Genomic DNA, 21,218 nt, shown 5'->3' with positions numbered 1-21,218 from the left:
CCACATATCTATTACGTGATCACAAAAGCTCTTAAGCTCCATACAATTGACTTTATTGCAAACTGAAAATGCATCTTAAGTTACCATCCTAGAGCTGCATTCAGGGTCATCCTAGCTCCCAGCTTTGCAAAAAAATCAAGTCTTCATTGTAAGGGGAAAGAAAATAGTTAGATGAATTGCAAATATGCAGTCAAAGCAGCAGCATAACAGATAAGATGTAGAAATGCAGCTTTGCTCACAAGCTAACTCCCAAAGTGAAAATTCCAGATGAGTCCATAAGTGCTGTGGAAGTTGTTCTTGTTGATGCCATATGTACTGCTGCCTTACTCTATCTGTAGTGTTAACATCTGGATACACATAAGGATTACTGCAGAAGATGATGACTCATAATTCAGCCTGCTGTGTAATGAATATCTGGTTGGAAGAAATATTCTCTGTGCTGAAAAGATAAAATATTCTAGGTAAATCACTAGTAACACATTGACATTCATTCATATACTTGGGAAAGGAATATAAAGTAGTAGTCTGTACTACAGTTATTCGCTTTCAAATCACTGATTTTCTTCCCAATCAGTATTGCTATTCTGACTTTTCTGTTCAAAGTACACAATCTCTTTCCTTTATAAATTCTGAGATTCAGCTTTGATAGCAAAATTAGTCTTTATAATAAAGCTTGCCTGCTGGATGGAGATCTGCAGGAGTCACTGCACTTCCTCCACACTTGTATTAGTCCTTAACACTTGTGTGCAAAGTGTTACTTTCTGATCTCTGCATTTCCCACAGTATTTTGAAATCAGATTTTAAGTGTACTAGGAATACAGATTTTTTTTTTTATCTGCCTTTTTAGTTAATTAAACATCTTTTTAGATCAAGCTGCAGATTCTCACTGATCATGATGTACATGCTTCACCTCACTGCTATTATGGCTTTTCACCTGCCTGAATATCTTGTGTTATACAAAAATATGATCTCAATGAAGGATTTCGTGTTTCTGTAATCTTTATTAAAACACAATTTTATAGTCAACCCTTGGTTTGTTTTTTTTTTTTTTTTTTTTTTTTTTTTTTGCTTGGAGGACATTGCAGATCCTCAAAACTATTTAACAGTGTAAGCCCTAAAAATGTACATTTCAATGTACATTTCAATAGTTTAACCTTCAACTTCTGCTTTCCCTGTCTGTGCAAAAAAAGCCTCTAGTCACTTCCACACCTGTTTCTGGAAGTGGTAGTCAGCCTCTTAGAAGGAGCTCTTTCATCTTTCCATAAAAATCCCTCCAGGGTTCCTATTTATGAATGTTATCTACTCATCTGGTTCCTGAGTGTTAGATTTTAAGTTGTGAGTGTTTGACTGCCTCATATCTGACATAGTGCTCCATGATAACATGGTAGAACTCCTCTTCATTCATTCCTTCAGGTAAATTGATTTTGCTTGCTGTGGAGCATTATAAACAGCTGCATATCACATCTGACTCCATCTCTGAAAACCAGGCATATGAACGCTTGTAGCAATTGGACAGATCAGTGTGATGGAAAAAGGTGTTTTACCAGAGATATAATAACAGAAGGATTGGCACAATAGAAAGGTGCTATAAAGGAAAGGAAGAAAATTGCTTACCTGTATCAGAAGAGTCTCAGAAGATTCCAGGTTCACAGGGGAAAGCTCCACTAACAAGGGATCTCCAGAAAGAGATCCTTCCCCAGCAGCAGTCAGCCCTTAAATGGAGTCTAAGAGAGGTGCAGCCAGGCTCCACCCCTTCCGGTCACACAGCTGAATTGCCTTCACCTGTGCTCCCAGGGCTGACTGGGTCCTTTCCCCAAGTGTTCAATCAGTGGTTCAGGCTGTGGTTCAGCAGTACTATACAATACTTCACATAGGCCTATTGCCTCTAAGTGATCCTATACTGAATACAAAATCAGCTTCATATATTTTGTCATTTAATCAAAACTCTGTGTTCTAGATGAAAATATGGCTCTCTGTACAACCATAGCCTTTCACTTTTTTTCTCTAAAAATACTAAAGATGCTTTTTTGATAAGAAGAGGCTTTAAGATGGCACGAGATTTTTATTCTTTTTGTGTGTCATGAAAAGCTGAGTCGACCCCCTGCTAAAAGATCACTATGACCAGGAATATAAAAGTAAGTAACAAATTCCTCACTTGTCACACGTACATTTCTTTGTATATATCTATATACACAAATATAGATCTTCAGATAAACTAGATTATTTCGGAAGAAGGAGGGATGACAGAGAGAGTTACATTATCAGGACTGTGGAGATGTTAAATAGTGTAGGAAAATTTAGTGTCTTACCCAGCTATGCTTTCTTCTTTAGCATCAGCAGGAGCTGGAGTTGAAGTAGCCAGGTCTCTCCTGTATTTCCTGTGAGGAAGAAACAACAGCAAAGTTATTGTCAACTGAGGGTGATGTAAACTCAAACAGATTTCTAATCCCATAGCAAACTCCTTATTTTCTAAAAAGAGCAGCAAGCCAGAAATATCAGGACACTATTGGGCTATTGCAATGCACTATCTGAAATCAGCTATATGAGTTGAACATATGTTCACTATTGAATTCTGTATTGTGTGGCAAAATCATTACAATTAAAAGTGAATGAGGAGAGCACAAAGCAGACATTATACGTACAGGCTGTGGTCAGTGCTACTGTGTACTGTTTCTGCCCTTTAGTTATCTCTGGCTTTACAAATATAGGGTTGACTATTTCATGTTTGATGTTAGCAGAGGTCCAGATAATCTTCTTTACCACTGTGAAGACTATCCATGACTGACCACAATCATAGTTATGTGGTCCATTTCCTTCCTGATTCCCAATGGCCTGATCAATTCCTTTAGTAGATATACCAGAACTGTGTTTAATTTTTTTTTTTTTTTAAAGAAGAAAAGTGCACTTCCAAAATTGGTACATATCACCTCTTTCATGAGGTTAAAACATCTTACGCCAAGCAACACAGCTAGATTCTTATGGTAGATGCAGAGTCTCCTCCTCTGCTCTGGAGTTTTTATCAGCCAAGCTTCAAGTAACAGATAAAGCTCTGTATTCACCTACTGAAGAAACAGAATATTACCATAGATTTGTGTCATTCATTTTGGCAAAAAGTAATCTCAGGACACGCTCTTTTTGTTCCCACGTCAACTCACTGATATCTACTTTTTTAAACTGGGTATTTTCCCTGAAAAACACAGAAAAGATCAATGGATTAGGAGAAAATGTCAAAGGCATTTCTCTCATACATTCTGTATGTGTAGAAAGTGTTTTAAAATCTATCTATACATTGTATTTGTTAAGCTATTCATAGTATGTAAGTTCAAAAGATAAATTTGTGTACTGTCTTTCTAATTTCTAAATCTGTGGCTGTCTAAATAAGTCGAATAAAAAAAAAAAAAAAAAAAAAAAAAACCTTCTATTTCTGTCATACAGTTATTGATTATAGATACCGGGAGGAAGGAGGCTAGTACAGATAAGTATTAATTTCAAGTACATTGTCCTTTCCTTACTTTTTCATTGTTCACACACAGAAGAGTTAACATGTAACTGACTTTTATTATCAATTCCAGTCTTCCCCTTCTCTCTTTCCAAGGGAAATTTCCTTAGATCTCTGCTTACTACTTTCCCCTCTGATTTTTAAATTGTTGGTACTTCTGTATCATTTCTGAGATAAGGTAAGCTGAATGATGCATTCTAATTGATTGCACATCAGTGAGTTACTCAATGGTTGGTGCATACTAAGCAAACATTTTATTTGGGAGTGGTATAATCGTGATCTCTCACCAAAGCTGGATGCAAACAGCTATTCTGGACCCTAATTCAATGGCTTAAAGGGCATAGATATTGCTGTAGTTTGTAGCAGGAGGTTAGAGATCTATAAAACTGGCCACTGTGGCATGTGTAGCCTCAATTTAAACTAAGCTGCATCCTAATACAAATTCTTGGATACTTATAAATCAGATTTTGGTTTATTTATTTATTTTCAAACATAATCCTGTCAATCAGTACTATAGTGCGTATGATCTTCATTCTGATCTCATTGTATATTTCATGCAATGGCTCGCTTTATAGATTATTGTGAAGCTTGAAGAAAACAAGCTTTGAAAATACAATGCAAAGCCAAGGGCCTCTGACAAATGAACAAACAGTTGAACAGAGAGTACTTGCCATCTACTGGTTGCTTCAGTTAAAACTGCCAGCAGCATACTAAGGAGCTATTAAGATTGTAACAATGTAATTTTTAGGCTTCAGTATTGGTAGGTAACTGTAGTGAGTGAAAAGAGCATTGTGAGAATGATGCCTATATAAGCCGTAAAGACCAGAGATGCAACAATAATTATTAAAAAGAAACTGTAGAAATACATCTATACTGAAAATTCAGTATTAACTTCCATAGCACATTGTAGAATATGAAAAGGTCTCTTTTGAGCCTGTATTCAATTTAATCCATTGAAATAATGACAGAAAATGTAATTAGGCACCCAGAAAGGCATTGTTAATTGACAGGATTTAACACCTCATAGTCATTCTCACTAAAGCAGCCTCCACAAGTATTCCAAATCTAGACGATATAATCACAAAGATTTTGGGGTTTTGTTGTATTTTTTAAAGGTACAGTAGGAAGATAGGCACTAGTTTTTGATGTTAAAATACCAGTAGCATTTCTCTGCTTCTTCTAGGTCTCTGTACACACTATTTGTGCTGTTCACGTTGCTATTAAATGTTTTGATTTTGGGAAATTCTTCTTTCCCTGCACATGCCTCCATCATTTTCCTGTAATAAACAGCTTGGGCCATTTCCTTATAGTGTTTTCTACTGGCTATGATCTCCCGCTTCACATGTTCCAGAGCATCCAGGAAGAACCTTTCCACTTCAGTCCTCTCATTTAAGATATTCCAAGCTAGTTTCTTCACTCGGTTCATCTCCTGATCCTTCATTTCTAGCAGGTACTGCAGTTTCTTGATCTCGACCATGCTAGCCTGGTTTTCTATCAGTGCCTGATGCTGTGTTTTTTGAGTCTTTGTCTCAGATTCTTTAGTCTTGTGACATAAGGCCATCTCCAGTTTTTCCACTTTATGTTGCAGATCTCCTATCTGTGCTTTCTGCTTGTTGATCTGTAGCATCTTTTTTCTAATCAAACTCTCAGTGATTTCCTGAAAGATTAGAAGAAGAAATTACTTGGGCTTTTGTTTCACACAAAATTTGGAGGTTTTTCTTTTCCCCCAGCAGTGACAGTGTAGTCAAGATGCTGGCACCTTCATACTGGAGAGTGAATATTTCTCTGGGGTCAGTTTCTCGTTTGCAACAGAAGCCAGATGAAGGCATGATGAGTAGTGTGCACTACAGAAAGACCTATTCTTGGACTATTATGGGAAAACCTCCCTTCAGCCTCCTCCATCATTAAGATAGAATCAGAGCTCTTCTTTCTTCAGCCAATTCTGAATTCATAGCTGCAGATAGGTCTGGCTGTGGAGAAGTTATTCTCAGTACACTTACATTTGTTTCCAGGACTTCAAGGATCCCTTCCTGGAGGGGAATGGAATGAAACAGAAATAAAACCAGAACAGAAACCTTTTCCTGTAAGAGAAGAATTTTATCCTCCTCTAACTTCTGTTTCATTTTCTGCAACTCCGTTGCCTCCTTCAGGTGGTAAGATGAAGCACCATGAAGATGAATGTTCTCTTTAAAAACCTGTCTCTCAATGCCATTCAGCTGCCTGGACAGAGTGAAACAAAATCCATGAACTTTAATCACAAACGTTCATACTTTTTTTTTAATATTAAAATCATTACTTCAGCATCCTAATTTCCAAATTAAGCCTCATAGTTTAAATGTGAGTGTTGCCATCATCTTGACATTTAAAATAGAAGCCTCAGTCATCACTGATTTTGCCCTTCAAGGTCCATGCAGTAACATGGGCAAATAGTTCTTCAGAACACAGCACTAAAATGGTTTAGTAAAGTGGAAAGCAGAAATGGAAAGAGTTTCTTACAAAACAGCTTCATGTCGAGCAGCCTCTCTTGTCATCATTAGCTTCTTCTCAGCATCTTCTTCTAGTCTTTTCTGAAAGACAGAAAAGCCTGTTTAAACTTTGCTTGAGGCCCTTGGAATTGAAGCTTAAAACCTGTTACAGTGTAAATTCTAAAATCCTACACAACTTTCAGTAGCACAACTTCTTACCAATAAAAAAAGAATGAACTTCCATGGGCACTTAAGTTCCTGATAGTGGAGAATAGTGCCTCTCTGGGACCATGGCATCCTATGCCTTTCCTTTGAAAACTGCACCTACCCTTCAACTCAGTCATCATACTTATATTGACATGGGGAACTGTAAAATGCTGAGAAAAGAGCTGTCAGAAATAAAGAAGCCAGAATAACCAGTGGGAGAAATCTTCTTTCTAATAAAAGTTTCTTTCACTGCCTGTCAGCTTTTACCTTCTCTTCAAGAAACTTCCTCTCCAGTCGCACAACCTCTTCCTGATGTCTCCTGTTTGAGATCTTGATATTCTTCTTTAACTGTGATAAAAAAAAACAAAAACAAAAACTTTTGTAATAGCAGTGTTTTAATTTCAGCCTCATAATTAAAAAATGCAGAAGCAACTACTGAAGGAGGTACTTGGTACTCTTTCCTGGCACTACTCACAGTCCTCAACAAATCTTCCCACAGTCTCTAAAATTCATTTAAATCTGACTTTTGGTGCTGTTCTGCTTATTCTTCATAGTTCACTTTTGCCTGTATTTTCATATCAGTCAGTCATTCACACATATGATCTATCATTCTGTTTCATACTTAGTTTTAGGAATCTAGTTTGCCTATTCATTCAGTCATCAAGACTGAAATCCATCAAGCATTCTTAGAAAAATGCATGACTAACTGTATTTAATGTCTTAGTTTAAAAGCAGCTATATATTAACAAACTAAATGCCACTGAGCAATCATTTTTCTCCATGGAAAGCATGTTGTTTTGTTTCTAAGACCTGCATTGAAGCTGGAAAAAAAATGAGGTGAGATGAGTCAGGAAGACAACTTAAGTTGTTTGAAGTGCCCACTGGATCTCCTCAGTCAGCTGAGATGCTTGCTATCTCAGCTGAAATGTTTCACAGTTAATACCACCACTTAATATGTGTAGTATAGATTCAAAACATGTACTAAATCCTCTACTGCATCCATATATGTGCTTGTATGATTCCACATTGATTTTGTTAAAAATAAATAAATAAAAATTAAAAACAAGCAAACAAACAAACAAAAAAAAACCAAAACACCTTACAGCAGATGCGATTTCTGGCTATAGAATTTGCCTTTTACAAACTTAGTGTTTTTCCTCAGACTCTGTAAACTGTGCTGAAAGAAAACAGTCTAGTAGATCAGTTGTGACTGTTCTCCACCCCCAAACTCTGTTACCACAAAGCAAGAAAGGTTGCTTTTTCAGTAAGTGTTACTACCCATCTTTATGACAAACTTACATCTTCCAGCTCTTTCTCCATAGCTGCTTTCTCCCTGCGGAATTCCTTTATTAAATTCAATTCTACTTGAATTTGGCTGATTTCTCCAACTTTTTTCCGAAATTTCTCTTCCAATTCTTTTATTTGTTGGGTATAATAGTCTTCCTGCAATTCAGAAATAATCAGTAAGAAGGAAACAAAAATGAGAGAAGCCAACCATCAAATCTTGTAACATAAAACACAGAGCACACACTACTGAATACCTGAAATCACAATGAACTGCAGTGTTTTGAAAAATAAGGAATACAAAGAATTCATCATGAGCAGAAATCCTGCAAACTCAGCAGAAGCTACCAACCCTCTAATGAAATAAAAACCCTAGAAATGACTAGTAAGTGTAAAACAGCATTTGGAACATCAGTCATATCCTTTTCTGTTCTTTAGTATCTGAGGATGGGAGAAATGTTGTGGAGTCTTCTTCACAGCAGATGCTGTCTTAAAGTGGAGATGAGCACAGTTCTGTGTTTCTTACTGAAGTCAGGCTGTTAATGAACAATAATTTTCTTAGTTCTTTCTATGAATTTTTGCTTCAATAGAAACGAATGAACGAGAAATATAGAAGAATTCAAATTAATTATTTGTTAACTCAACAAAAATGAAACATGTTTTTGCTGGTCTCTGGCTTCACCATTACCCAGCTGGTTCTTAACACTATTTCAGATACTATAAAGTATTCACAGAATCACAGAATGGCCAGGGTTGGAAGGGACCTCAAGGATCATGAATCTCCAACCGCCCTGCCACATGCAGGGCCACCAACCTCCCCATTTAATATTAGACCAGGCTGCCCAGGGCCCCATCCAATCTGGCCTTGAACACCTCCAGGGATGGGGCATCCACAACCTCTCTGGGCAGCCTGTTCCAGCACCTCACCACTCTCATAGTAAAGAACTTCCCCCTGACATCCAACCTAAATCTTCCCTCCCTCAACTTGAAATCATTTCCCCTCGTCCTGCTGTTATCTACCCTTTCAAAGAGTTGATTCCCCTCCCCTCTGTAGGCCCCCTTTAGGTACTGAAAGGCTGCAATGAGGTCACCCCGCAGCCTTCTTTTCTCCAGGCTGAACAAGCCCAGCTCCCTCTGCCTGTCTTTGTAGGGGAGGTGCTCCAGTCCCCTAATCATTTTTGTGGCTCTCCTCTGGACCCTCTCCCACAACTCTGTCTTTGTTATATTGGAGGCTCCAGACCTAGACACACTACTGGGGTCTCACAAGAGCAGAGTGGAGAAGGACAATCGCCTCCCTGTCCCTGCTGGCCACCCCTCTTCTGATGGAGCCTGGGATACCATTTGCTTTCTGAGCTGCAAGAGGACACTGCTGGCTCATGTTCAGTTTTTCATCCATCAGGACTCCCAGGTCCTGCTCTACAAGGCTGATCCTATTATCCAAATAATAGGGTATTCCTATTATCCAAAATAATACAAGAGAGTCACAAGGTAATTCCCACATCACCATTCTTTTCTTCAAGTTCTTTTCCACTCCATATTCTTGCAGAGTTTGCTTCCCTAACTTATTCCTCACACTAAAATCAGAACTACTGTTCAGCCTGTTCAGTGGATCCCATTGTTCTGAGGACAAAAAGTTCATTCACCAGTTTTCTGTTCTCTTCTTGTGTTTGCTGTTTCAAATCAATCAGCTCCTTCTTCAGTTTCTCAGTCTGTGAAAATAGAAATCAAGAAATGTTACCTGAGGGGGGAAGGGAGAAAGGAGTTGTCTGAGCTGTGTTCTTCTCTTTAAAATCAGTTATGAGAAGACATGAAAAGAGAAAGGTCCTCATTTGCAGTGTTCAGGCTGATTGAAGCATACTTAAAACTGGAAAGAACCACCCTTGGTTTGTGCTAAGCATGGGAAACAGTGCAAGCCTGAACAATAAAAACCCACCTGTACTAGACAGAAAGAGTTCTGTGAGCCTGCTGAAGAATTAAAACTACATGGATGGAGGATTTTCTTCCTTATTGTTTTGGGCAGTGGTGCAGCACTGAGAAGCAGTTCAAAAAAGGGGGTAAAGCAGCTGGAAAAGGGATGAGTAAGAGCTACTACTCATGACAGCTACAAAAAAAAAGGATGGGGTGTAATCAGGAGCATTGTCTCCTGCCCTTTAACCCCATCAGTGTTCTGGGGATTGATGATTTGTGCCTTCTCATTCAATAAACAGAATTTTTTAATCATTTATGAGTTCTGCTCCAAAAGTAATGCCTCCTATTTTTATGTTATTGACCCACGAGGTCAGACGTGGATGTTGGTGGTATGGCAGTAGAGGTTGAACCTTCCCAGCAATATTCTGCTCCATGTTGTTGCCACGCAACAGATGGCAGCAGAGGGGCAGTCTGACAGATCGGTGCCTGACACAGAAGGGCGGATGGAGCAAAAGTGTGCCATTTTTTCCTCCATGCAGAAAAAATGGCACCCATCGACACTGGCATTCATCGACCTTTGCTGAATAGAGACCAACCAGTGGATGCAAGCACGGCAAGGTGCGGGGGGTGCCTTTCGGCAGTGGCAACGGTGACAGCGTGTCACCTCTGCTGGCGCAGATGTTTAGGAGCGTGGCACGCAGGCCCTCGTTCACGGCTGGCGAAAATGCATAGCTAGTGGTAGTGGCTACGTTGAAAAATGGTGTTTTGTAGCTGAGAATTTGCCGTATCAAATAGCGTAATTCTGCTCTTCGTAGCTGTTTGTAGTTTGGAAATGGAAATATACATGGAAATATACAGGAGGCATTAGTTTCGGAGCGAGCTACGTAGTTTCAGCTCGTTTCGGAGGTGCCGCTGCCCTCGGCACTCGGACTCGGGGCGGCACTGAGGCTCCCTCCCCGGCAGCCCGGCTCGCACCTCCGCCGCCCTCTCCCGGCCCTGCTCCGTGAGCAGCGCCAGCACGGCCGCCGCCTCCCTCTCCGAGCGCCGCTGCCGGCACAGCAGCTCGGCGTTGCGCCGGGCCAGCAGCCGGGCGGCCTCGCGGTACTGGGCCCGGCCCGCTTCGGCTTCCGCCAGCCGCGCCTCCCACGGCGGAGCCCGCCCGCCCTCCATTCCACGGCTTCCGTTACCGCCCGCTGCCGTGGAAACCGGGCGGCGACGTGCAACCCCCGCGCCGGGCGGCGCGCTGCGTGACGCGCGGTACCGGCGGGATGTGGCGCCGGCGGCGCTCCGAGCTGCCGGTGAGCGCGGGGCGGCGGGCGGGCGGGGGGGGACGGCGCCGCGTCGCCATGGGAACCGCGTCCGGCCCCGCCGTGTCGGCTCCGCGCTGCCCGCTGACGAGGCCGGGCCGCGCGGGACGGGCGCTGGCTGTGGCGCTGCCTTCGCGCCAGCGCCGTTACCCGCGGGGGCCGGCGCTCCTGAGGGAGCGGTCGGTGCGGGAGCTGCCGGCGGCGCCCCGGGGGCTGCGCGGTCGGCGTCGAGTGCGCAGCCCGGTGCCGCGCCGCTGCGGCGGGTCAATGTTTGACTAACGTCCAACTCGGTTAACTTTCAACTTCTCGAATGGGTCCCCCGCGCCTATCCGAGCGTGTTTCGCCGCTCCTATCGAGTAATGATAAACTCGAGCCCGCGCCCCGCTGACCCGCCTGACGCAGCGCCCGCGGCCCGCAGCGGAACGCCGCGCTGAAGGACGGCGGTGCGGCGGGAGCCGGCAGGGGAGCGGCGCCCCGCTGCAGGTGCGTGCCGGGCGGGCTGCGACAGCTTGGCACCGCGCGCCGTGCCGCCCGGCTGCTCGCGTGCGTGAACCTGCACTCGCGCTCCTGTGCTCCGCTTGCTTTCTCCCGGCTGTTTGTTCGTCGTGTCATCAGGGAAGTTCTTTACAGAGAGAGTGGTGAGGTGCTGGAACAGGCTGCCCAGAGAGGTTGTGGATGCCCCGTCCCTGGAGGTGTTCAAGGCCAGGTTGGATGGGGCCCTGGGCAGCCTGGTCTAATATTAAATGGGGAGGTTGGTGGCCCTGCATGTGGCAGGGGGGTTGGAGATTCATGATCCTTGAGGTCCCTTCCAACCCTGGCCATTCTGTGATTCTGTGATCTGTCCTGCTGTGCTCTGGTGGCGGCGAGGATTTTACCTTGGTGGAGAGAAACTCTTTTGGAAACAGTGTTTTTCTTTCTCAGTGGCTGATCCCCTCCCTCCCGCCTACCTCTACCCTAAGACGCTCCATCCATCCTTTCTTCTGACCCCCTGTCCAAATTCCTCTTTCACTGGCATTTCTGTTATTCCCTGCCATCTCCCTCTGCTGGCGCTGCCCTCGTGCTCTCCTTGCTCATCTCTGCTTCTGGTGGGTGCCAGCGTGCACATGGTTAGAAGGTCAGGACTGCTCATCAGAGAGACTCCGTGTGCTTTTCTCTTTTATGGCGAGGGAGGAGGTCCTGAGGTGCTGTTGTGGGATTTTCTGTGGGTGGGAGGGGGGACCTTAGATGGACGAAGGTGGAAAGAAAGAGAGAAGCCCGGGCAGAGGTGGAGAATGGGAAGTGTGAGATGGTGCCGGATAGCTGAGAAGGGCCGCAGAAGAGGCATGTCATACAGGAGCAGTTTAGGGGAGGCCAGGGCTCATCAGTCAGGAGAGCTGGCAAGAAGAGCATGTGTTAATGGCAGTTGGTCAGATATTTTCGGATCAACTGAGATCATGTGGCTTATGTAAGTGTCACGTGTGCTGCCTGTAACAAGACCCTGGGGTTTGTTCTCAAGGCAGGTGCTCAGTTTTAGCTGTGGTTGTTTAGTAAACAACATACTTGCGTTGTACAACAACACCTCTCCTGAACAGCTTCACCTTCTGGTCTGTCAGAGAGGGATGGCCGGCCTGTTCGTTGTGGAATCATAAAATCTCTTCTCAGAACATGTTTGTAAGGCAGAGGGGATCCTGTGCAATCAAATAAAGGTCACAGAAGATAAGCAAGGTTCCCCTTGTGTAACAGGCTGAGCTCTGTGTTTGCTCTGGAGATAGCTGAGTGCTTGAATGAGTTGGAAAGGCGTTCAAAGAATGACTCAGCGTGATGTGGTTAGTGACAATGGGTAAAAGTTAATCTCCTTCTGCTGTAATTACAAACAAAGGTTGAAATAATGGAAGGTGTATAAGGGTTGAATGTGGGAGGGAAGGATGAGTGAGTTCTCTGGGCATAGGTGAAAGGTATAGGGAAATAGAAGCTATGTCAAATTCACGTAGAAAGGGAAGAAGAGAGGTTAGGGATTGGAAGGGGTAAGTATAGGATAGAGGTTGCAGATAAAGATTTAGAGAGGCTGAGAAAGTGGGGCTGAATGGATCACTAAAACACAATTGAATGCTAGCAGTAGAAGCATATGAGGGCTTGAACAGAGCAGATGAGCAGGTGTATGGTGCAGAACATTCAGTGCTGTGAGCAAATGGGTGTGTAAGCACATGTCTGGGGGATGCTGGGCTGCGTGCAGCTTCTGTGTGTGAGCATGTCAATACAGGTGATACTGCACAAGGTAGGATATCTGGCCACATGCTCATTTCTGCTGTTCAAAAGTGAACAACAAAGATAGCTACATATTCTCCTTCTCTTTAACCAGATGCCGTTATGAAGCCAACCCCTTCTGTGCCTGTATCTTTTCCTTATTAGCGTTTCTTAGTAAAGAACTTATGCAAAGAAATGCACATGAACAGAAAGGAGATATAGTTGTTGTATCTGGATATCCAGTACTGAGTCTCTTGATTTCACCCAAGGGCCTTGGCTTACTAGAAGCTGATGTTAGGAGCTGTGTAAGCAACCTGAGTGTTTGGGATGACTGGGCCACCGGAAAACTATGCTGTTTTGGTTTTGTTTTCTCATTCTGAGAATGAAAACTCTCAGGAGGAAAGGGTGAAGAAACAAAATAAAGGGAGAAGAAAGGTACCGAGAGGCAGAGCCCAGGTGCGCATCACAGTTTGGTCCCTCTTGAGCAGCACAGGAGCCCTTGGGGGCCAGGATGCTGCCTTCACTCTGTGCACTGATCTTTCCCAGCAGCTGCTCAGAGCCAGAAATGAAATTCTCTTTCTCTGAATAACACTTGTGTTTTGCCACAGCATCTCATGCATATAAATATCAGGGCAAAGTGGCTCTGCCTTGAGCTCCCCTTTGATGGTGCTTCTATTCAGATAGTATTTGGACTTCCTGGAGTTTCTGAGAGCTGTAAAACTTGAGACTTTTAAAGCCAAAGCGGAGAAAAAAATGCCCAAATAAAGTAAAAGCTAGAAATACTGGGGAAAACATCGTACTTGAACTCTTCTGCATTTGGGAAATGGAGAAATCTTTACTGTGAAAGAACAAAACACTTAGATGCAGTTCTAGCATCAAAATGCAGTAAACAATAACTTGTGGATGAGGTGCTGAAAATCTATTTTCTATCCAAAGGGCAGAATATTTGTGTACAGGCAGAACTTCTACAGACTTGGTGAGGAGAGGGCTCCTAGTAACTTTCCTTCCTATTTGTTTTTCCCTACAGGATCTACACCAGCTCTATGACTGTTGACCCACGCTTAACTGCCTCAAGTGATCCTGGCAGGATGACATCTTCCAGACTCCCTATCCTTCTAGCACTGGTCTTTTCTTCTTTGTTCCCTGTTTTTTCCCATTCAAACAGGGAGATGTGGTTTCAGGATCTCTTTCCACCCAACACGTGCCCTATAAATGCCAAGACTTTTTATGGCATAATGTTTGATGCAGGAAGCACTGGAACCCGGATCCACATTTATACCTTTGTGCAGAAGAGCCCAGGTAAGACCCTGTGTCAGTCTGTGCACCTGCCATATGTTGACTCAGGTTCTGTTTTCACATGAGAGGATTTTGTTTGCACCAATATGGAATTTGGGATCAATTGATTTCTCCTGTATATCCTTCAGGTCATGCTCTGGGGTGTTATTGATTGCCATTTATGGTGGTGTTTCACTGTGAAAAGTTCTTTCTTGCACATCTTGAGAAACCCAGAGGTTTCTTTCTGGGTACATTGGAGAGTTCTGAATTTCTGAAGATTTTCACCTGCACAGTTGTTTAAAGGAATGTCCCATTGAATTGGGAAGAGGCTTATATTGTCCTTTGTCAAGTTGCCTGTTACCTGGAATCATATCAACAAATATTTACATTCTGTATACGTAACATTTTATATCAAAATGAAATCAGTACATTAAAGAGTTATAACCATCTAGGCAGTTTCCAGAACTGTAAGCACATGCAGCACACTGCAGAATATCTACACCTGACATGGTATGGAGGTACCCAGCTTGGCTGCACATTAAACAGGATTCGAGAGGGTGAATTAGCTTGTGTACTGTGAACCAGCAAATTTGCAAAGGTTAAAGGCTAATAAGCCCTTCAGGACCGCATGTAGTACCTGTGTGGCTTCACATGATTTCAGCATTCTTTGGGAAGGGCTGGGGCAACGTCCAACTCTTATAGATGATATGCAATACTGAGACATACATGGTAGAGCCAAGCTGCTCTGGGAGCAATGGTCAGATTTGTTTGGCTTTGCAGCCAAGTGCCTGGGGCCAGTCAGCTCTGTTCAGCATTCCCTGTGTTTATGAATGGGATGAATCACCTAAGAATAATCAGGAGCTGACTGTATGTGCCTTAATATGAATTAATATTTCACACTTAGCTTGGGGACAAGAAGGGAAAGAAATTTCGTTAAGATTAGGCAACAGTCATGCTACATTGCTACAACTTGTGGCTTACAAATGCATAATGAACAAACATCCTTCTAATTATAATATGATCATAATAAATTGTTGATGAACTTGGAGGACACAAGGGCAATGTTCTGTTAAGTATGTTTCTGAAATGAAGGAGCAGTGTATTTTCGGGGATTTATTATTTGCAAAGGAAATCAAGGAGAGTCTCTTTAATATTGTTTCAGACAACCTTTTGGAAGCTAAAAATATATATATATATACATATATTTGAATTGTTGATTGTTTCATGTAATGTTTCATTTGTGCAGAAATTCTTCCAGAGTTGGAAGGGGAAATATTTGAGTCTGTGAAGCCAGGTCTTTCTGCCTATGCTGATCAGCCTGAAAAGGTAAGGCTCTCCTTCATTCCCCATCAGTTGATCTTCTTTCTACTAATATCAGTTGCATTCTACCAAGCAGTTCAAATATTGCTAATTGCAATGCAGGGAGTCAAGAAAAATGTAAAGGTTCTACTACTGGCTGTCCAAACCCGTTGCTCTACTTTTGTGAGTTAATTTCCACACAGTAAAATGGAAGCTATTACTTCATGTATTTCATCAGTGCAACAATGGCTTAATTAATTGCTTAAATGCTATATCTAACTAGATCATATGCCTTTGAGAATATTTCATCACAGTTGTAGCTGAGTAATGATTTTGGTATAGGCAATTCTGTTCTACTGACTCTGAACTTTTTTTTTTTTTTTATTAATGTATGGAGTTTTTAAAAAATAAAGCTGGGCAGTTCCATAATGTACAATCAGATATGTTAATCAGTACTTTTAGAATTGCAGTAAGAAATTGAAGTTAGGTGCAGCCCTCTTTATTTTCAAATGCATATGGTTGCGAATTCATGTGTGGTGCGCTTCTTTCAGGCCACTCTGATCAGGAGTCAGAAATGAGCAGCAGGGCAAAGACAGCTAAAGGAATCATGCTGATACAAAGAGCCAGTCTTGAACTGAGCTGCCATTTTCCAGACCCCTTCTGCTGACAGCAAGCTCATTCACAAGCTAACAGAGGTGCCAGGCAAATGATATATTAGATCCTGTGCCTTGCCTGCTTTAGCAGTCCTGGAGTTAGGGCTACCTTAGGAGGAGCTTCAGATTTCTCAGTGTGCTCAGCTGCATTCAGTGCTGCAACAATTTTAGTGTGAAACTCTGGGGAAGAGCAGATGGCTCTTTTTTAAAACTTTGATGAGTTCTCTTGTGATTTCACTAAATTGTCTTGTTTATTGGGTAGGAGAAGAGAAAAATCATCACCGAGACATTTCTAGAAATTTCACAGGAGAATGCTTATTGCTAATGCCAAACCATAATTGTTAGAGCAGTGTTGAGAGCCAATAGTTGAGAGCCCAGCAGTGATATCTGTGCCTCATGCGGTAACCACTCTACAGCTGTCACTGTAATTAGGCTACTTCATATGGACTCATTTGGAATTCTTATGTGCATTTACTGAAATCCACAGACGTCCCCCCATGACCTTTGCAGTTTCAGTAAGTAATTGCACCACTTAGTTTTATCATACTACAAGATGCCTGGATACTCAGTTCCCTTGCTTCCCTCCATCTTTTCCAAAAATATTTTCCACAAACAATGAAATTTAATTCTGTCTCCTAGGATATAACTCTGAATGTATCTGACCTTCCATGCAGGTATTCCTTTAAGGTTTGTATGAGATGCCTAGCACAGTTTTTGTGCTTCTTTTAGGCGTGGATATTTTCTGCTATTGAATACCAGTTTCACTAGTTTTGAGGAGTTAGGAGGTGCATTTTCTGTAGGAAAATTGTAAGAAATACAATTTCTTCCTTTAAGGGTGCTGAATCTGTCAAAAGATTGCTGGACATGGCCATAGATGCTGTGCCACCTCATCTCTGGAAGAAGACTCCAGTAGTGTTAAAAGCCACAGCTGGACTGCGCTTACTGTCAGAGGAGAAAGCTCAAGCTCTACTTTCTGAGGTAATACTAACATCTTTTGGATACAATACTATCATTCTGTTTCATCTTTCCTGGCTCAGTTCTCCAGTCTGTTGCCATCCACGAATTTCAGCTGTGAAAAGTAACTGGTATCCCACAGTAGCATGAAACTCACAGACTTCACAGATTTTCTTGCATGATCCTGAAATCCTCTGTCCTGGTGTGGATAGAAGGCTCTGGGAGAGAGACTTTGGATACGTCTCTTCCTTTACTGGCTCTTAAAAGAGGAAGAATTTTGTTTATCACGCACTCTTGACTTTTTTTCTACTGCAGTGAAAAGGAAAGCTTTTCTCTGTCATTGTCAGAGCAGAGCAAGACTGTTCAGACCAAGGAACTGACTCATTTTCTCTTTCTTCAGGTGAAAGAAGTCTTTGAGGAGTCACCATTCCTTGTTCCAGAAGATAGTGTTAGCATCATGGATGGGTCTTATGAAGGTGTGTTTTAGAAGGAAGAAAAACTGAAAGCAAAGAGGAATGGGAGGGAAAGCAGGAATGAGTGAATTTGAAGGGGAAATGCTCACCTAAACTGAGGGAAGGAAGAAAAAGATTTGTAGCCTTGTTTGTAACCTAAATAAGTAATGTGAAAATAAATAAATAAATAAATAAATCAGATTGGAAAAGTGCAGCTAGTTAAGTAACAAAGGAAGTAACTTAAAATACAAGAAAATATGTAGGCTTGGAGTTAGTGACTATTTAAAAATCATTTTGCAGTGCAGAACAAACCAGTGATGCATTTTGGCTACATATCATTGGAGATCAGGCAGGTAATCCTGTATGGATGTCTGATAAAAGCCATCCATGATGTTACGTTCAATTCTGAACATTTCATTATGGTGAATTTTCAGAAGTTGTTCAGGGAAGGCAGAAAGAATTATCACGAAGCTTAAGCAACCAATTCATGGAGGAAGATTAAAGAGCAAAATCTGTTCATGGGGGCCAAGAGAAAAAGAGAAAAAACATAAAGTTCTACAAGTGTTCGATGAAGCACAGTGCAACACACAGTGTGCCACTAGGATTAACAGATGAAGTGTTTGTCAAGGAGAAGTGTGGTATTAACAGGGAGCAGTACCAGTGGGGCATAACAGAACACAGTGTAGTGTCAGTTCTGCCAAGTTCTGTTTTAAAACCCACCTCTTCTACTGTCACATTTGCCTGTGTTTGGGTGATAATCATGCCATCATCAAGCCAGCTGCTGGAGTCCAAGAGCAGCTGTTAGCATTTTAGTGGTTGCTACTGTGTGACTTTTCTGTATGCTACAGTTGCATACCTGCTACAAATGTTCTTTCTATCCTATTCAATTAACTTTTAATACATCAATAATGTGTAATATTAACTGATTTGTAAGTTTGAATTAATGTCTAAAATATTAGAGAGATTACATTACATTACCTGGAAATCATTACTAAGTAAATAGTGTGGAGTGGTGGTAAGAGTGGGCAAGAGGTCATGGGAGTATTCAGTGGTGACTTTTTTTTTTTTCCTTTTTCACTCTTTGCAGGAATTTTAGCCTGGATCACTGTGAACTTTTTGACAGGTAGCTAATTCTGTGTAATTTCTCTTTAAATTCGAACTTGAGTTTCTTCTGCAGAGATGGTCTCTCTGTGCGTTCCTCTGCCTTGGTTGCTGTACCTTCCTTTTCCTACCCACTGTGGCAACAATGCTAAGGCAGTGGATTGACTTGGGCAGACTCTGTCCCAGAGGCTGAGTCCCACTTGTAGCAAGAAGGCGGCATCTTGATCCAGAAGGTGCCAGGATTTACTCAGGACTGGGAGGCACTGGCAAGCTGTAATGTAATGTATATCGGGGCATGGTACCACTAACCTGTTAGAAGATGGGAAACAGGGTGTTACGCTATTCTTCATCTCACTTGGAACTGTGCAATGAACGTGATGCAACAGCATGCATTAGCCATACATGCTCTGATAAGTTCTGAGAGTGCAATCTAGCAAAGAGAAAATAAAATCAGTGTTCTAGTAGAAATGAGTAAACAAACAAAGAAAAAAATTTAAAAATTGCTGTTCTGGGTGAAGAGGAATGATAACACTTTGTTCTGCTCTTTCTACATGTCCTTATTCTCCTACTGTTCTTGATGAGTACCTATGGTAATTACAGAATTTATGCACTCTCCCTGACAAACTTCTACAGGGGATACTATGTCTCTTTCTTTCAGCTTTTCATGTATATCCAAACATTCATCTGCTTTTGTCTCTTAGGATGTGAAATTTGAGTCAGAGAAGAAATTTTCTCAATACCTTCTTTATGACAACATTTCTCTGTGATGGCTTTTGTCTTTGAAGGCCCCCTCAGCCTTCCTGTATTGCTATGATGTGGAAATTTGTTGGTTGCCTGAGCATACATGCAGTATCTGCATTATAGCATTTTGCCACTTCAAGCTGTTCTGAACATGATGTGGTTTGCAGGGCAGCTGGCTGGCCATAACCAGCACACTACTGGGACCCTGGACTTGGGAGGAGCCTCAACCCAGATCACGTTTCTGCCACGGTTTGAGGTGAGGAGTGGCTGTAAGCATATGAGTTGAGACCACAATGCCAGTGGGAAGACCTGGGCACAGCTGGGCTCTGTGCTCTCATTTTGTCAGTTCTGGTACAAGCAGAACATCTCTGATGTACTGAACATCTGCACAGCCTTTCCCTTTGACATCAGCAGTTGGCTGATAGGCGCTTGCAAACAAAGGAGCCTGGATAAGTAGGCAGGAAAAAGAAAGAAAGCAAATGTGTAAAATCAAAGAGAATTAGCCTTTGTTTTCTAGACTTAGGCTGGAAAATCCCCATGAATGTAGACAATTACTTTGTATTTGATAAATATAGCATATTTTTAGGGAATATTCTTACATATTACAGCAAATTAGGGACTTCTGAGTTATCATTTTTTTCCATTCCAGTCTGATAGCAGATCCTCACTAAATATGGCAGGGTGGGGTTGTTGTCTAATGGAGCAAATGTTTTTATTTCTAATAGCACAGCTACTCCCTCTTTGTTTACTTACCCATTCCTTCTCATTTCCTGGAGAATTCTTGTCCCTTGTGGGGAATCTCCCCATCTCTGCTGAATTTTTCAGAAATTCTGTATCTTTTTAGAAAGTCTGAATTGGGACCCAAGTATGAAGATTGCATAGGAAAATTACATGGATGTTAAACAGTGGAAAGATGCTACAGCATTCAGTACCTCCATACTGCCAGGTTGTTTTTGTCCCTCTTGCTATTTCTGAGGTAGTTTAACATATTTTGCTTACAAGAATGGAAATTCTCTAACAGGTGTTTGGGGACCACTAAACACGTGGTTTTCATATCAGAATATTTGAGTTCTGTCATGGTGGGTCATGTTGAAACCTGATGTGCAACCTTATCATGTTCTGCAGAGCCTCAAATACTCTGGGCTTGCCCTCTGTTTTGTGCTGATAACACCTGCTGAACCGGGCATTGGACCAACAGGAAAGGGTGTTATGTGTCAGGGTTTTAGAGACTAAATAGAGCTTTAAAGGAGGCTGGACTGCAGCTCAGGATTCAAACTTCTCCTTATGGCTTTGCAGGAAAAGACCTTGAAGGTTTGCTACTGACGAGGACCAACAGTATGAATAGTAGAGCAGTTTGAAGTAAGGGTTCATATATCCTGCTTCCCTGCTTTTATGCTATGCCTGCTGCAAGCCTGTGTTATCAATTTCACACCAAAAACCACATATATAGCTCAGGATGCTTCTGAAAAATTCTGCCCATGTGACAGAATTTTGTCCCTTGATTTGCAGTGTTTTTTTTCCTCCTATAACCTGAGGCAGTTGCATATTTGCTTTCATATTATTTTTTTAAGAAACAACACTGTAATACTAGGAGATTCATTCATGAAATACAGATTTGCAAGCAAATAGAAGATGTAGAATGGTAACTGCAAAGAGCTATTTTAACACTGTTAGGCTTTTCATGATTTGGCTGTTGCCACAGTTATAAGCAACTAAAATTCAACCATAATAATTATGAAATTGTCTGTCTAGTGCCTGCCTCACCTGGGACTGTGTGAAGAATTCTACATTTTCGTGAAGGCAAGGGACAGGAAAACAGTTGTTTTCCCCAGTCAATTTTTTTTTCAGGA

General features: G+C 42.0%; 2 protein-coding genes across 4 annotated transcripts in view; one reads left to right on the top strand and one right to left on the bottom strand.

The window, feature by feature from the left end:
* Positions 1–350: 350 nt before the first annotated feature.
* Positions 351–10,533, bottom strand: BBOF1 (basal body orientation factor 1). The gene is made up of 10 exons (XM_031593854.2): positions 10,339–10,533; positions 9,099–9,164; positions 7,471–7,614; positions 6,439–6,519; positions 5,996–6,066; positions 5,575–5,719; positions 4,657–5,156; positions 3,083–3,187; positions 2,310–2,378; positions 351–439 (listed from the first exon to the last, which is right to left on the bottom strand). The coding sequence occupies exons 1-10, from the start codon at positions 10,531–10,533 to the stop codon at positions 385–387; spliced, it is 1,431 nt and encodes a 476-aa protein (XP_031449714.2). The 3' UTR covers positions 351–384.
* ENTPD5 (ectonucleoside triphosphate diphosphohydrolase 5) overlaps positions 9,461–21,218 on the top strand; it is a 20,145-nt gene continuing 8,387 nt past the window's right edge. Inside the window, exons 1-7 of one of the 3 annotated variants that reach the window (XM_031593857.2) lie at positions 9,461–9,981; positions 13,921–14,192; positions 15,415–15,494; positions 16,955–17,098; positions 17,475–17,550; positions 18,614–18,649; positions 19,536–19,624. In XM_031593857.2, the coding sequence (XP_031449717.1) occupies positions 9,908–9,981; positions 13,921–14,192; positions 15,415–15,494; positions 16,955–17,098; positions 17,475–17,550; positions 18,614–18,649; positions 19,536–19,624 (771 nt within the window). In that variant the 5' untranslated portion in view covers positions 9,461–9,907. Of the gene's footprint in view, positions 9,982–10,520; positions 10,662–10,834; positions 11,154–13,920; positions 14,193–15,414; positions 15,495–16,954; positions 17,099–17,474; positions 17,551–18,613; positions 18,650–19,535; positions 19,625–21,218 lie in introns of those variants that run through there. The other 2 variants (XM_031593859.2, XM_031593858.2) reach the window with 2 other exon arrangements.

Source organism: Phasianus colchicus, chromosome 5 (genome assembly GCF_987193195.1).
Source record: "Phasianus colchicus chromosome 5, bPhaCol1.hap1.1, whole genome shotgun sequence".
NCBI lineage: Eukaryota > Metazoa > Chordata > Aves > Galliformes > Phasianidae > Phasianus > Phasianus colchicus.
Note: the sequence above shows the minus strand (reverse complement) of the source record. Positions and strands in the feature narration are given on the sequence as shown.